At 37.8% G+C, this 17,473-nt stretch overlaps 1 protein-coding gene across 1 annotated transcript in view; it reads left to right on the top strand.

Moving 5' to 3' along the window:
- LOC150080152 (sodium/potassium-transporting ATPase subunit alpha-like) overlaps window positions 1-17,473 on the top strand; it is a 379,958-nt gene that overhangs the window by 173,441 nt on the left and 189,044 nt on the right. The window contains exon 9 of the mRNA XM_090380992.1: window positions 4,962-5,073. Within this exon, the coding sequence (XP_090237118.1) occupies window positions 4,962-5,073 (112 nt within the window). The remainder of the gene's footprint in view (window positions 1-4,961; window positions 5,074-17,473) is intronic.

Genomic DNA, 17,473 nt, shown 5'->3' on the forward strand with positions numbered 1-17,473 from the left:
GGCTGCAGAAACAATTCACCCCCCCCCCCCATGTCTAAGATGGTCCTCTTAAGGTAGACCTCTATCATTAAAATAAATGCAGTATCTCTTCCAGTGTCTCCTGAAAACAAGTATCACAGTGCAGCTAATGTAATCTGCATACTATCCAGAGGGCTGTGCTCTTATCCACTTGGTTGCTTGCAGGATATTTCTAGTTCAGTCCTTCAAGTTATCATTGAAAATCTTTGCTTGAACTGGCACATCCTTTACAGAGGCCTCAATTACTTCATTCAGAAACAGCAACACAGGGAAATAATTAACATTTCAATCAATCCACAAGCTGACCAGAGAATAGAAAAGTCCAGATGCTAGAACAATCTGATTTAAAAAAAAAAAAAAAAAAAAAAAGAACTGTTGATTCTTCCAAAGGTCTAGTAACCAAAACTTTCCAAGGGGCGACTTCTCCCTTAATATTTTTGCTGCTGGCTTTTCTAGTCGTGATTTTAACTTGGGATTGGAAAGGGCAGGAATATTTTTGGGCATTTTTTCTCCTATGACTGAATTAATCATCCCCCATGAGACAAAAATATCCAGTGTACCTTCTGTCAAATTGGAAGTAAAGTTCTAAAAGTAAGGTGGTTTCCCTCCAAATGGAATAAAATCTGAAGCCACATATCTGCATTCAAGAAGCAGTGAACATGTTAAGAAAGAAATGGACACATGTTATTAATGGATTTCCCAATGGCTCAGTGCTTGGCTGGTTGTTGTTTTTGCTATTAATTAATGACATTGGTGAATGCATATCAAGCCTAATGTCTAAATTTGCAGACAATATAAATATTGGCAGTGGGGTAAATGGTAGCAATCAGGGTATGTTACTGCAACAAGATCTTGATAAATTAGGCAGATGGACTGAGAAGTGGCATTTGAAGTTTAACATTGACAAATTCAAGGTTCTTCATATGGATTGCAGGTTAAGTGTACCAGTGGTGGGGTACCACACTCAGGGTAGTGAAGAAGGAAACAGACCTGGGTCAGATATGAATTACTTTGAGCAGTGCAGATAGGCTGCCAGGACAGCCCATGGAGTTTTGTCAGTGATATACAGGAATTTTTCCAGTAGGGATAAGAAGGTGATTATTTTATATGGTTATGCCACATCTTGAGTACTGCATACAGTTCTGGAAGCCTCATTTTAGGAAGCATGTGGATCTGTAGATGCAGAGAAGAGAAGCAAGATTGGTGAGGGGATAAAAGGTACTCTTACCAGAGGCTTCAGTTTTGGCAATTGCAACATCTGGAAACTAGGCACCTGTGAGGAGATCTGATTGATGGGTTTAAGGAGAACTTGAATGGATTGAGTAAGCTGAATGCTGATGGAATCCTTCCTCTTGCTCTCACTACACACATGGGGGAGAGAAAATTGAAATTGAGGAAGGATGGTTGCAGGAAATTTGCCTTCAGCCAGAGGGTGGTTGATTGTTGGAACAAACACCCACCTGATGTTGTGGAGGTGAGTAGTTTAAATAAATTCAAGGAAGAATTAGATAAATGGTTAGAAGTGGACTGATGAAATGGGAAGTTTTGTGGGTTTTTTTTTTTTTTTTTTTTGCTAATGTATAAGCCCACTTTCTTGCATTATTTGTCATTACTAATACTAAATCTTGGTTCTACTGTAATACTTCTTTGGCATTCCTCATGAGTGGGCACAGTTCTTTTAGTCCAAAGTTACATGAACTTTGGTCAGCTTCTGATTCCTGGCTTTGTGGGGAACCTGAGAAATGATCACATATCCTTTATTACTACAATCAATACAAATGACAAACATACTACCCTTATTTCTGGAATCCAGAGTCTTGTGCTCAGGACAAGAACAAAAATTAATTAAAAATAAATGCTCCTTCACTATAATCAATGAAATAGCCACAGAAATTTTCCCAAGGAGAACTCAAACAAAATTCACAGCTAGAGCATGCAGTTTCTATTAGCAGCCTTTTTACAACTATGTGATATCTTTAGGAAGTGGCCGTGTGAATTTTTTTTTTTTTGTGGTGTGGGCGATCCTTCTTGCACCAGGATGGGGCTCCAAAGGCTGTTCATCTCAACCATGTGTGCAGTTGTGGACAGGTTAATCCTGTTCAATAGAAGGATGTCTGCAAATAGAAGAAAGTGTAAGAGAATGTATTTACATGAAGGATCAGCTCCATAAAATTTGTACATATTTAGTCCCACAAAGTATTGAACTTCATGTACAGTGTAGTGAATATAGTTGTAAGTAGTGTTATATACCAGATACTGATTTTTATGTATCGTTAAACTTTTGTTCCAAAGAAATAAATGTAAGCATCTGTTTTATTTTCTAAGTATATATTGTAGACAGTCTATATTGTTTAAAATGTATGTATAGATTGCATTGTACTACAAGTGCATTTGGATGTCTGTCTAGGAAGCACTGCTCCATTTGGTTATAATTTATTTTATTTATTTATTTTTTTTTATGTAAACCCCAAACACGACAGGTATTCGAACCCATAGTATTTAGTGCTGTGCTTGTGTTGGAGGTTGAGAAGACGAAAGAGGATATTTCTTGACATTGGACTTGAACTTCTGTAGACTGTAATTTTCAGCAAATATATATGAAGGAAGGTTGTTCCAGAAAACGGCAGTTGAATGAATAAATGAGGAGGATGAAAAGTTGATTCTGTGAGTTTGAAGTCGGACAGTAAATGGATGTTGGCTGGTGGCGGCATGTGTTTGGACTGTTTTCAAAGAGAGAACAGGAATTATAGAAGCAAATTCAGAAGCACAGTGCCCATGGAAGTATCTGTAGAAGAGGCATGCAGCAGAAACAGTAAGTCTATGAGACAGCGAGCGGAGAGACTCAATTAGAGATGAATCATTAATTAACCAAGCTGCCCTCTTCTGAATGGAATCAAGAAGCCTGAGAGAGGTAGGTTTTGGGGGCACCACCCCAGATGTGGGAACAATATTAAATGGCAGGGCGGATTTGCAATTTATACAGAGTGAGCAGCTGTTTGGAAGAAAAGTGACACAGAGAGCGAAAGTTTTTTTAGATGCAGAGGAAGCAATATTTGTAATGTGCTTATGCCAAGAGAGATTAGAAGCCAGGGTAATCCCCAAAAGAGATATATCATTTTGCCTAGAAATCGGAGTATCACTAAAGATAAGCATAAGAGCAGAAGAATCCTTTTTGCGAGATATAATACAAGACTGAGTTTTAGAAGGGTTGAAATTAACTAAGTTGTCTTTGCCCCGCTGGAGAATTACCTGAAAATCGGCATTTAAAGAATTAGTAGCAGATTTTTGAGAAGTTGAAGCTGATTGAACAGGACAAGATATCTCAAAATGGAAAGTGGAATGCAATGTGCTATCATCGGCAAAACTATGGATAGGATTTCCAGTCAATGGAAGAAGGTTATTAATATACAAGAGGAAAAGAGTGGGGGAAAGAACTGAACCTTGGGGGACACTAGAATTAGTGGAGAAGTTAGAAGACAAAGCCATTTACCTCCACTATCGTGAAGGTGCAAGCAGAGGATTTGGCTGTCACAGACCATCCAGACTTCCCCTAAATTGGGTCCACTTGACTTGAGTGTCACGTGAATAATTAGTTCTATCAGAGTTTTAGACTCCCAGCAAGTACAGCTTGTCTGGCATATCTGAGAGAATGTCTGTGATAACCTCAAGGACCAATTAAAAAAAAAAAGTATTATTTTGCGAAACAGATATAATATACAGTGAGACTGTAGATGTTTATTGAACTAGTGGGAGAAGAAAAACAAGTAACCCGAAACTATAAACAAACAGTGTCAGAACTCATTCGGTATCACTTCATTCAAGCAAAAAGCCAAATAGAAGATGGTGTTGGGTGACCTAACAGGTTCTCATACAGTTTCTGTATGAAACTCGTAAAAAAAAAAAAAAAAAAAACCTTTGACTATACCTAGAATGTAGAAAAAATTTCAGATTCTTGATCATTGAATAATGGCTAACATTAATCAATGATCGTTATTTTTGAGGATCACCCTTCAGGTGATTCACCAACACCACTGGGTTAAGTAATGTAATAAATTTGTTTTTTAATTTCTGTTTTGCTCTTCATTATGAGTTAATAGTTTATTTTGTATATTTGCAATATGTTTAGACTTGCTTCTGTTTAACAATGAAATTTATATTTTATCATTTAGTTTACTTGTTTCCTGGTTACAGGGTGCTAATCATATATGACTGTGTTTTTGCTTTATTGTGTAATTTGCATACGGTAACTAAGTCAGTACCTTTTAAATATCACTTGCTGCATTCAGCAGCAATTTCATACATGTTATAAAGGTTTTATTTTAGATATCATTAGTTGGATAAAAACACAAAAGAATTGAATGAAAAAAAACCAAAGGAAATACTATTTCAAGTATTGAATATAGGATGTTCCCCCTTCTTTTAAATTGTATTTTATTTTAAAAATGTTACATCATCAAAGTGTGAGCTGCAGAAGAAACAAGATGGCCTCAGCTTGCTTTGTGCTTTTTGTAAGTACAGTAGGCCCCACTCATATGGTGGGTTGGGTTCCAGACTCCCCTCTGAAAAGTGGAACATAGCCTTTTTTTCACTTGCAAATGCATATAAAAGCTTAATAACATATTTACACTATCATATGCTGGAAACGGACTGAATCACTGACAATAAAATGGTGCCCGACTCCCTTCTCGGACTCAGCTGCTGAGTGTGTCATGCCAAAAAGAGGAACAAATGCTGAATGTAATGAACATGAATATAATTGAAAAGCACTGTATTAGTGGAATGCCGAAAAGCAATTCTAGCATCTTTACAAGAATTGTAAAGATGCAAGAATTAGAAATTGCAAATAACAAGCATTTTTGCTTGCTATTTTATACAAATTGCTATTTTTATACAAATTTTTATACTATTTTTATACAAAAAAGTGAAAATCCGTTTCTTACTAGGAATTCAGTATGATAAAACATCTTCTGGATGGAAAGCACTCTCACGTGTAGCTTGTTTATGTAGCCGTGCAGAATTTAAACCCGATCAAGAAACTGTACCCATCTTGAAAAGGTGAGATAATGATTTTTTTTTTTTTTTTTTTTTTGGTTTTCTTTTTGTTGGAATGCAACAAAAGGGAATGTGTAAAAAATTTGAAATATGCTAAACAGAGTAGTTGAATTTATGTATAAATTTCAGTGCTGTATTAATGATGTAAGTTGAGGGAAAGATGCCCTTTTTCAACTATTTATTTTACCCATTAGTTGGCATAATTTGGTCTCTTAGTAACCAAAAATAAATGTAAAAATTAAAATATTTTTTAATTTCATGATGTATTCCTTGGGTATAGTTATTAATTATTTTTAGTTGGTGAATTATAGCCATAAAAATGATTTGTGTGTAAAAAAAAAAAAAACCACTGGCACCTATGTATTTTCCATAGAATTTTGCTTCAAGCTTCGATTTTTGCTTTCATGGCCTTGTGATTTGGCTTAAAGGTAGTCACAATTTTTTTTTTTTTTTTTTTAACAAGACTGTAGTGAATAAGAAGATAGCATTTGTTCTTGTTAATAATTTAGCATAGTGTCCAAGTTTTAAAATGCACCATTTAAAACTTTTCTTACTATTTTTTTTATAAAAAGCTATTGGTGATGAGTACACAATAACACTTTGAGTATAATATATTTTTAATGCACTTTCTAGCTCAAATAATAAATACTAAAATAATGCATTTTCAGCTTAAATAATAAATACCAAAACAGGAAAGACTTTTTTACAAAACTGCACAGAAGTAGCACCTTTGCAGTTTTTCCAGTTGATCTAGGCCTGCATGTTACTGGTAGTATTTACAGTTTTGTTAAAGCTTTAAATGGTCCCACCTCTCAAGTGCATTGAATTTTGGAAGCTTGCAATTTTTTTTTTTTTTTTTTTTTTTTTTTTTTTAGCATGGTCTGTATATGTTAATACACACAGTAACACATAAGGAACTGACAGGGCACAAATATTCAAGAGATAACATATTAAATTTAGCATAAATAAAGAACATAACATAGAAGCTTTTGTTCACATAAAAACCAGCACTGGAAAGTGGTGGTTTTTATGTGTGTAGCTGACCTTCAAGTATGTAAGTACGCAAGGGGAGGGTGGTTGCCACTGTCCCTGTTGATGATACTTCCGGTGACACTGATGTGTGCTGATTCCACCCAACAGCGGATCTTAAAGTTTGCGAGAGAAGCTTACAATTTCAGTGCCATTGGGCGTGATATCATGTCCCATCTGCCAACAGTGAGCAGCTGGCGCTGAATGGGCAAAGTCAGCTCTAGTGATGGTGTGATGATCCTTCAGCCGGTCTTCCAAACGAGGGATGGCCTCCCCGAATTAGCTTGCGTCACAGTCCCAGCAGGGTATGCAGTAAATGATCCCGTTTGGCTTCAGAGGTGGAATCGCCATTTTCAGAGAGGGGGTGGTATGTGGATTGCAGTTTCCTTCTGGGTGTTTGAATGGCACAGGTGTTGTAGCTACAAAGGAGCTACAACATCAGCATCTGGTTATACCGTTTACTAGAGAAGGGTAAAATGGGATGCGGGCGACACATGTGAGACCAGAAGTGTCAAGTTTGACATGCATCTGATGAAGAGTGTCTGTCTGGTGCTGTGATGGTGTGATGTCTGTAGTTCCCAGTAGTTGAGGGTCTTTTCAGGGTAGCCTTATTTGCTGCGGTTGGACTTGACCCTATGTATTTCTTCGTGTATGCTGGTAACGTTGGAGCAATGTGTCCAAGCCCTGTTCATTAGTGAACGGGTAATGCTGTGATGTGTGATGGAGTGACAGGAATGGTAGTTGGTGTATTGTGTGGTGCACGTGGGTTTCCGATAGACTGCCATGACCTGTGAGCCCTATCTCTTTAACCACACATCTAAAAATGGAAGGTTTGGTGTCCTTCTCGGTTTCAATAGAGAACTTTAAAAAAGATGATTTGCTGTTGAGATAGCCTAGAAATGTCATCTCTGAGCCTCCGGGAAGTAAGGTGAGGATGTCATCCATATATCTATGCCAGAGGGTGATGGGGGAGGGGGATTAGAAAGAATCTGTATCAAACTCCTCCATGACCAGGTTTGCCAAGTGAGGACTGATGGGAGAACCCATGGCAAGGCCTCGGGTTTGTTTATATACTATGCTCTCGAACATGAAGATGGACTGGTTGAGGCATAGCTGTGCTGCCTCACAGATTTCCAATATGGAAAGTTTTGTCTTATCACATAAGGTGTGGTCGCATTCCAGTCGATGGCGAACACAGTTCAACTGCACAAGAGATGAGGATGCATGTGTATAAGGAGGTGACATCATAGGAGATGAGGAGGTCTTGGTCATTGTTGCTGTGGTTCTTTAATCATTGTATGAGTTCCTGGCTGGATTGGATTGTGAAGCCTGTCCATCCTACCAGTGGTTTGATGGGATTGGAAATGAAACGTGCCAGTTCGTGAGTGAGTGGGTGGGTATGGGGTTGCCCATGCCCGAAATGATGGGGCGCAGGGGGATGTTTATGGATTTTTGTTAGACTGTTGAAGTGGCCCCAGTTGCAACTGGTAGCACGGAGGTTCCAGTATTGTTCTTTGCTAATTTTGGCTTGGCTGAGCTACTTCCTCAGAAGAGAGTTCACCTTGTTTTCGAGAACATTCAGGGATGGTGGGCGGCCCGATTTGTATGTTGTGTGATCGCCGAGGCGTTCCAGAGCTTTCCCTCGGTACTCCTGTCGATCCAGAATGACCGTCACGTGTCCTTTATCTGCAGGTACAGTAATAATGTCGGGGTTATTCTGGATTTGTTTTAGGTGATGGATTTGCTCCTTAGTGAGGTTAGGTTTGGTCTTTTTTTGTCAATCTAATGAATTCAGTGATCTTGTAGCGTGCCTCCATTGTGGTTTATTCGGTGAGTCCCGAGAGGCTGGCTTAGACTCCTAAAAGAGTCTGCGTGATGGGAATTTGTTATGGGGCGACGGAAAATTTCAGGCCGCACTTTAAAATGTCTATTTGTTCCTCTGACTAGCACTGGTGGCTTAAATTTAGAATGAACAAATCATTATTGGTGTTGGTAGATATACTTCTGGTGGTTCCTGGTTTTCTGTTCTCTGATGAGTCTTTGTAGTTTGCAGATTTGGTGAGTTCTCATGTTTTCTGCAGTGGTGGCAGCCTTGTTGATGATAATAGTTATGAGTGAGCAAAATAGGGAGTTGTCCAGTCATCCCCTGAGGAAGTTGCTTACCTTAGTTTTCTCGGTTTCAGTATTCCTTATATCTGTATGGAGCTTGCATATCCAGCAGTTTCAAATGTCTCTGAACATAGAACATGATAACATAGAAGCCGAAAGCTTGTATGTTATGTTCTCTATTTATGCAAAATTTAATATATGTTATCTCTTGAATATTTATGCCTTGTGTCAGTTCTTTATGTGTTACTGTGTGTACTCTCTTGCTTAGTAATTAAGTTCTTTTCACTTGGTTGGTGCAAGCAAGCAATTACTATGCATCCAACTCCCGACCTCACAGGGTTCTTCAGTTAGGAGAGACTGTTTTTACAGGAATGGGATACATTTAAATAGAAGAGCTGTAAGAATATTTGCTGCTAATTTGGGGAGGGACACAGACCAATGGTTTAAAAGTAGCTATAAGCAGAGGTGTAATTATTCTTGCAGTGCTTCTATTTGGGTATGTAGAAGTCTGGAAAGTAAAATACATGGGATTACAAGGCCTGCTGGAGTCCTTATATGACAAGCAAATATATGGGCTGTGTTTTTACTCTTAGTAACCCTTAGGGTTACTGAGGGTAAAAACAGGCATGCATATACTTAGTTATACATATGCCAGGTGCATAGTAAAGAAATTTGAATTATTGGTTAGGTCAGTGGTGTCCAACCTTTTCCCTGTACAGGGGCCGTATTCAAAGTTAGATTTGTTTCGCAGGCCGCACAGAGTGAATCGAGAAAAAATTGTCACATTTTCTATATCTTGTTACTCGTAAAAGGTTTCTATTTTCATGTTACCGTATTTTCTTTTAAAGCTATATATAAAAAAATGCAAATTCAGAGCACTTTTATGTACAAAAAATCTGTGTCAGTGTTTCATTTTTTAGATTTTATTAAAATTATAAAAATATGACTTACTTTTGTTTCTGTTTGAAATACTTCACTTTTGTTTAAAAAAAATACTTTACTTTTAAATGGTCATTTTAGAAAATTTACAACCTAAAAAGATTACTGTTTTTCAGTATTAAGGTGAATAAATAAATATAATGATAAACCTGAAATTGAAATATTCAAAAATTTTATTAAGTATAATACACAATAACGTTTACTGGACAAAACTTAACATTTAATGAGATGATTGAGGCTGGATATTTTTAAATAATTGTTCAAAATTTGGTTGCAAATTTGTGATGCCGATCTCATATAATACATAATGAAGATTATTTCCTGATGGTATTTCTCGATGGAGCTCCAGATCCTGATGGTATTTCTCCACTTGTTCTCAAAACCTGCGCTCCTGAACTTACTCCTGTTCTATGCCACCTTTATTCGCTTTCTTATTTCAAATGTGCTTTTCCTTCTGCTTGGAAATTTGCTCATATCCAAACAGTTCCTAAAAAGGGTGACAAATCCCTTCCATCCAATTACTTCTACTCTTTCTAAAGTAATGGAGAAATCACTTAACCATCAACTCTTAAACTATCTAGAAACCTTGCGTCTGATCAACTATCGCCAGTATGGATTCCGTCAGTGTTGATCCGCAGGTGATATTCTCACCTGTGTTACCAATTTATGGACAAATTCAGTGGAAAGTTTGGTGAAACAAGCAGTTGCTCTTGATATCTCAAAGGCTTTCGATCGTGTTTGACATAAAGATCTTCTAAACAAGCTTCATCTTATGGTTTGCCAACTGTGTTTTGTAATTGATTAACCAGTTTCTCTCTGATCGCTCACTGAAGGTGATGGTAGATGGCTCTGTCTTCTAACTTCACTACTAATGCCGTGTCCCCCAAGGTTCAGTTCTTTCCTTCCATTCTTTTCTCTCTTGTATATTAATGACCTTTCATTGATCGGAAATCCTAGCCATAATTTTGCTGATGATAGCACATAGCATTTCACTTTTCATTTTGAGAAACCTTACCCTGCTCAATCAGCTTTAACTTCTTGAATATCCACAATCAGTTCCTTAAATGTCGATCTCCAGGTAATTCTCCGTTGGGGCAGAGACAACTTAGTTGATAAAAATCCTTCTAAAACTCAGTCTTGTCTTATATCTCGCAAAAAAGGATTCTTCTGCTCCTATGCTTATCTTTAGTGACACTCCAATTTCTAGGCAAGATGATATATCTCTTTTGGGGATTATCCTGACTTCTAATCCCTCTTGGTACAAGCACATTACAAATATTGCTTCCTCTGCATCTAAAAAACTTGGTTTTCTCTTTTGCTCTCGGCATTACTTTTCTTCCAAACAGCTGTTCACTCTGTACAAATTTTCAAATCCTTCCTACCATGGAATAAGCTGCACAAATTGGAGCAGTGTGGCATTGGAGGCAAATTGCTGCTATGGATAAAGGGGGGGGGGGTGAGGGGGAGAAGACAGAGAGTGGTAATCAGTGGACACTGCTCATCGTCGACTAATGTTATTAGTGGAGTCCTTCAGGGTTCAGTGTTGGGTCCATTATTGTTTTCTGTATTTATAAATGATATTGATGATGGTATATCAAGCTTAATGTCGAAGTTTGCAGACGATACAAAGGTTGGCAGGGTTGTTAAGGACACTACTGACGCTATGCTGCTGCAACAGGATCTGGACAGGTTGAGCAGATGGGCTGAGAGGTGGCAAATGAAGTTTAACATTGACAAATGTAAAGTACTACATATGGGAAACAGCAACCCCAGAGCAACGTATCAACTCTGTGGTACTACACTGGCAGTGTTAGAGAATGAAAAGGACCTGGGTGTTATTGTGCAGGCAGATATGAAGTTCTCTGAGCACTGCAGACGGGCTGCAAGAGTAATTCATGGTGTCTTGTCAATGATATACAGGAATTTTTCTATCAGGGATAAGGAGGTGATTATTCTCTTGTATAAGGCAATGGTGAGGCCACACCTTGAATACTGTACACAGGTCTGGAGGCCTCATTTCAAGAAGGATGTAAAGCTGCTGGAATGAGTACAGAGAAGGGCAACAAGATTAGTGAATGGAACAAAGGGTTGCTCTTATGAAGAAAGGCTTAAGTTTTGCAAATTACAGTGTCTGGAGACTAGTCACTGGCGAGGTTAGTTATTTGGTTTTTAGGAGCATTAGCAACTAAGGCCATATTGCTCTGGTATATGCGGTGGTCATTCCCTGACCTTTCCGCCTCCTCCGTATTTGGTGGAGACGGGCTCGAACCCCGGTCTAATCAAGAAGCATGTCCTACGCACTGCTGCTCCTTCCCACCTGGCTACGGAGGTGCCTAGCACCGGCGAGGTGATCTGATAGAGGTGTATAAAGCCTTGAATGGTTTGAGCATGCTCAATGCCAATGGGATTCTGCCTCTTGCTCAGAATAATCATGTGAGAGGGCATAAATTTAGATTGATGAAAGACAGATGTAGGATAGATGTGTGGAAATTTGCCTTTAGCCAGCGGGTAATTGGTGGGTGGAACAGACTTCCATCCCTTGTTGTGGAAGTATATAGCCTAAATAAATTTAAGGCTCAGCTGGACAGGTATTTCGAACGAATGGAGTGGTGAAATGGAAGTGTGTTTCAGAAGAGGACAGTTAGGTTAATTAATGACTTCTCTCTAACAGAGTCTCTCCACTCGCTGTCTCATAGGGCACCTCTGTAGCCAGGTGGGAAGGCGCAGCAGTGCGTAGCACACGCTTCTTGATTAGACTGGGGTTCGAGCCTGTCACCACCAAATACGGAGGATGCAGAAAGGTCAGGGAATGACCACCGCATATTCCCGGAGCAATATGGCCTTAGTTGTTAATGCTCCTAAAAACCAAATAACAAAGAACAACAAACAGCTGTCTCATAGACGTACTGTTTCTGTTGCATGCCTTTTCTACAGATACTTCCATGGGCACCGTTCTGAATTTGCTTCTGTAATTCCCGCTCTCTTTCCAAACAGTTCAAACACGTGCCGCCACCCGCCAACATTCATTTATTGTCCAACTTCAAACTCACAGAACCAACTTTTCATCTTCCTCGTTTATTCATTGAACCTGAAATACGTATTTCCTGAAAATTACAGTATACAGAAGTTCAAGTCTAATGTCAATAAATATCTTCATTCGTCCTTCTCAACCTCCAACCCATGCACGGTACTATAGGTTCTAATACCTCTCGTGTTTAGGGTTTTCATAAAAAAAAAAAAATATATATATATATATATGTGTGTGCGTGTGCGCGCATGTGTGTGCATCTGTTATTCTGTTTCGTTTTAAATATTTATTTGATTTTGTGAGTGAAAAAATCTGCTTGCAAACACGTTGATCTGAACAAAGTAACCATTTTCATGGCATTTTCTTTTATTAGCAGAAAATATTCAGATTGGAAAGCCTTGCAGAATTCAAATAGTTTATTTTTGCAGTCTATATACTTATTCTTATGCTTATAGTCTATATACTTATACTTATTTGAATTATATTTTGGCTTGAAGATCAATAATTTCGAGTTGCAATCTGGGATTGTACTTTTTAGCCATAGAAGTAAATGGATTCTCAAACAAAAGCTTATGTTTTTTCATGGAATTTTATATCAGAAAATCGACTTTCAAACTTGTCAAAGTAATTGTAATAACGAAAGACAACTATCCTTTGGAAATGTTTCTCCCTTAGCTCAGTACAACATTCAAAATGAAATAAATTGTCTTGCTCAACTGGGATTTAAATAATAAAAGAAACAACTTATTCTGATATGATTTGATGTCACCAAACAAATCAGACCAATTTTACTTTCCCTTGTAGTTTTTAATTAAGTGCATTTAAATGGCTAGAAATGTATGTATGAATTGCAAGATCAAATAGCCACTCCATATTTGATAGTTGTTTTACTGGTTTTCCTTTTTCTGTGTTGAAACATTCTTTGATGTTTCAACAGCCACATTAAGGCCACGTGAGCTTGTAAAATTTACAGTTGAAATAACCACATTGATAACATGTTGTAGATCCAATACTTTTCCATAAAGACTTCTTGATGCACAATGCAGTGAATTTCAATCGGAGTTTCAGCTCCGATATCTATCATTTTCTTGGTTATTCTAACCATAAGCCCAATGATTTTACCAATCATATTTTTTGCACTGCCAGTTGTGACTCCTGCCAGGTTTTTAATATTTAATCCTAACTTTTCAATAGATTGGCAAAAATTTTCAAAAAGATTTTCACTTGTAGTTCCCTGCATACTCTGTAGATCAGCTAATTCTTCAACTGGTACAAAATTATCATTAATTCCATCTACGAAGATGAGGAGTTTGGCTGTGTCATTTACATCAGTGTTGTCATCCAGTGCCACACTAAAATATTTCATTTGTTTTATGTTTTACAAAAGTTATTCGAACAAATTCTTTCCAATATCTTCTACTCTTCGCATAATTGTTTGTTGAGACAAACTAATATTTTGTATCGTTCATTTCTGGACAAAATCTTCCACAACTTTTAACAATCATCAGCCATTTTCAATCCACTGCAGGATGAAGGCCTCTCCAGCAACTTTCCAGTTCCTTCTGTTTTGTGCAATGACCATCCATTTACTACCCACAAACTCATGAATTTCATCTGTCCATCTCCGTTGTTGTCTTCCAGGTTTTCTCTTAGCTCCTCTTGGGTACCACTCTTTTATTTTCTTAGTCCATCTGTCATCATGTCTTTGAGCTGTGTGTCCTACCCAAGACCATTTTAGTTCTTTAATTTTGATAAGAATGTCCTTTACTTGAGTTTGCTGCCTAATCCATGTGTTTCTCTTCTTATCTAACAGTCTGATTCCCAGTATAATTCATTCCATTCTTCGCTGTGTAGTTACTCAGCTTCTCTTCCATTCTTTTGGTGAGTGCTAAAGTTTCACTTCCATAAGTCATGGTGGGAAATATACATTGGTTCATTATTTTATGTTTCAGACAAATTGGGATATTGCTCCTCAGTATGTGACTATATTTCCTGAATGCTATCCATCCAAAATTTATTCTTCTCTTGACTTCCATCCGTTTATCATTATTACAGCTAATGACTTGTCCCAGATAAATATGACTCCACCTTTTCCAATTACTGCTCCTTCAATCGTTATATCCCTTTCTGTGGCACACTTGGTCATCATTACTTTTGTTTTAGCCATATTCACCTTTAGTCCAAAATCCTTTCTAACTCTGCATACTTGATTAAGATTTTCCTCTAATTCTTTGGGATCGTGGCTTATGATTACAATGTCATCTGCAAATCGTAAATGGTTTAGGTACTCTCCGTACACATTGACTCCTTTCTGCGACCAGTCGAATCTTCTGAAAGATTCCTCAAGGGCAGCAGTAAACAACTTCAGAGATATTGTCTCCTTGTCAAACTCCTTTCTCAATTTTAAATTTATTACTGTCTTTGTCTAGTCTAATAAAGTAGGTAGCATTCTCATATATTTTATTCAAAATCATAATATATGGGGTATCTTTTAACACTCAATCAATGGTTTACTTTCAAAAGCGATCAAATGTGCAACTTGATAACTAGCACATACAGCAGATAAATTTCTTGACTGATACGTTTTTAGTATGTTTTGTTGTTTTCTTAATTTGTTTTGTAACTTTGAACACTTCTTTTCGCAACACTCCTTTATATTGATCATAAGATTTATGATTGGAATTAGTTTTAAATTATATTCTTTAAAAACTCAGTCTCCTGACACACCAAGCACACTGCTTTTTTGTGGTAATCAAAAATAAATAGTCTTCAGTCCACCTTGGATCAAAAGTATGACACTGCAAATCGATTTTTCCCTTTTGGAACATTTTTAAGAATGAGTTTTTTAAATTCAATACAAATTAATTCAATGCAATGAACAAGCTATATCAAAATACATAACTGTATTTAGCATACATATGACTGCACTGAACCACATGTACATGTCTGATATAGTCAAGCTGGACGCTTGCTTGCCTGTACACGCAGTGGCAAATCGATGCTGTTTTAGTTCACTTTCCACATGGGCCTGATAAAAATTATCCACGGGCCAGATCTGGTCTGTGGGCTGTAGGTTGGACACCACTGGGTTAGGTCATAAAATGCAGACATTGTAGGGATGTCGGAAACAAGGTGTCATTCTAATAAGTAGGGTTGCAGAATTTGAATGTTAGTATAGGTTGTACAGATGAAACAAAATCTGGTGTGACATATGTACTGTGAAAACAAAAGTGAGAGGGGCATGTTATAGCCAAGTGACTCTGTTGAGTAATAGCACACAGAATATAACAAAACCACACAGATAGTAGGCCAATAAATCAGAATTTCTTATCATAATGGATTTTGTCTTTACAGATAATGACTGGAACCTGAGGGTTGGTTATTCACTGAGCAGAGCATTTGAGGAAAACTAAAAGTTTTAGTTTGCACTTTGTGCAAGTGTAAGTATCATGGGCACTGCATCCCTGTGGGATTGTTAATTCAGCAATATCTAGGGCATGCAGAAAATGGTCCAGCAACCTGAAAACATATAGCCAACTGCAGTCCTCTAGCCAGAGATAGGTGAGACCCAGTGGAGTGTGAAAAGAATCACGTAGCCCAGAGGTTCCCAACCATTTTTGACTCGCGACCCCTTTTCAACATAAAAAATTATGTGAACCACTAAGCCTGTATTCTCTGATATTGTATAATGTTTCTGAATTTTTATTATAAAATATTTCCAGTACTACATTTTTATAAGTGACATTGCATAATAATAAAAATTATTATTAAGTATTATTTATACTGTACTTTGTAAAATAGTTATTAATCAGTCCAAACACGTTTCGAACAGGCTAAGAGTAGAAAACTTGCTTCTTGTCCAAATGGTAGCTGAGCATTCTGGTCTCTTGCCAAAGCTATTGGCCCCAATTTTTGCCCATCTCTGTTCCCACTTCTGACAAAACCAGATAGCTCTGTTGCCACATCAGCCAAAGATAAAACTGACCTGTTAGCATCCTATTTTCCTTCCAACTCATATATTGATGATCTTGGTAAATCACCTGAAACCGTTCCCAGTACACTCCATTCAGTGCCTCCTGTGGTCTTCGGTCAAAAGGATGTCAGAAGAATTTTGATGAATCTGATGCTAAAAAAGCTCCAGGTCCTGGTGGTATTTCTCCACCTGTTCTCAAAACCTGTGCTCCTGAACTTACTCCTGTTTTGTGTTGTCTTTTTTTCACTTTCTTATTCCAAAGATATTTTTCCTTCTGCTTGGAAATTTGCTCATATCCAGCCAGTTCCTAAAAAGGGTGACAACTCCCTTCTGTCCAATTATCGTCCCATTGCGATTACTTCTACTCTCTCCAAAGTAATGGAGAAATCAATTAACCACCAACTCTTAAACTATCTGGAAATCTTTTATCTGATCAACAATTGCCAGTATGGATTTCGTCAGTGTTGTTCCACTGGAGATATTCTGGCTTATGTTACCCCTCTATGGACAAATTCAATGGAAAAGTTTCGTGAAACTCAAGCCATTGCTCTTGTCATTTCAAAGGCTTTTGATCGTGCTTAGCATAAAAGTCTTCTAAATAAGCTTCCATCCTGTGGTTTGCTAGCTGTTCTTTTTAACTGGATATCCAGTTTTCTCTCTGACCACTCATTGCAGTGGCTCTCTAACTTCTCCACTAATACTCATGTTCCCCAAGGTTCAGTTCTTTCTCCCACTCTTTTCCTCTTGTATATTAATGGGCCTTCTTCCACTGACTGGAAATTCTATCCATATTTTTTGCTGACGACAGCACATTGCATTCCACCTTCCAGTTTGAGAAACCTTGTGCTGCTCAAACAGCTTCAACTTAAGTATCCACTGCCAAATCCTTAAATGCTGATCTTCAGGTAATTCTCCAGGGCAAAGATAACTTTATTTCAAACCTTCTAAAACTCAGTCCTGTCTTATATCTTGCAGAAAGAATTCATCTGTTCTTATGCTTATCTTCGATGACGCTCCGATTTCTAGCACGATCTTGGGGATTACCCTGATTTCTAATCTCTCTCTCTCTCTCTCTCTTGGCATAAAGCACTTTACAAATATTGCTTCCTCTGCATCTAATAAACTGGGCTTTCTCTTTTGCTCTTGGCATTACTTTTCTTCCAAACAGCTGTTCACTCTTTATACAAATTGCAAATCTGCCCTGCCATGGAATATTGTTCCCACATCTGGGGCGGGTGCCCCCCAAAACCTCTCTCAGGCATCTATATTCCATTCAAAAGAGGGCATGGCAATTAGGTTAATTAATGTCTCATCTCTAACAGGAA

The sequence above is a fragment of the Mastigoproctus giganteus genome, chromosome 9 (assembly GCF_048544385.1).
Source record: "Mastigoproctus giganteus isolate SK-2022 chromosome 9, ASM4854438v1, whole genome shotgun sequence".
Classification (NCBI taxonomy): domain Eukaryota; kingdom Metazoa; phylum Arthropoda; class Arachnida; order Uropygi; family Thelyphonidae; genus Mastigoproctus; species Mastigoproctus giganteus.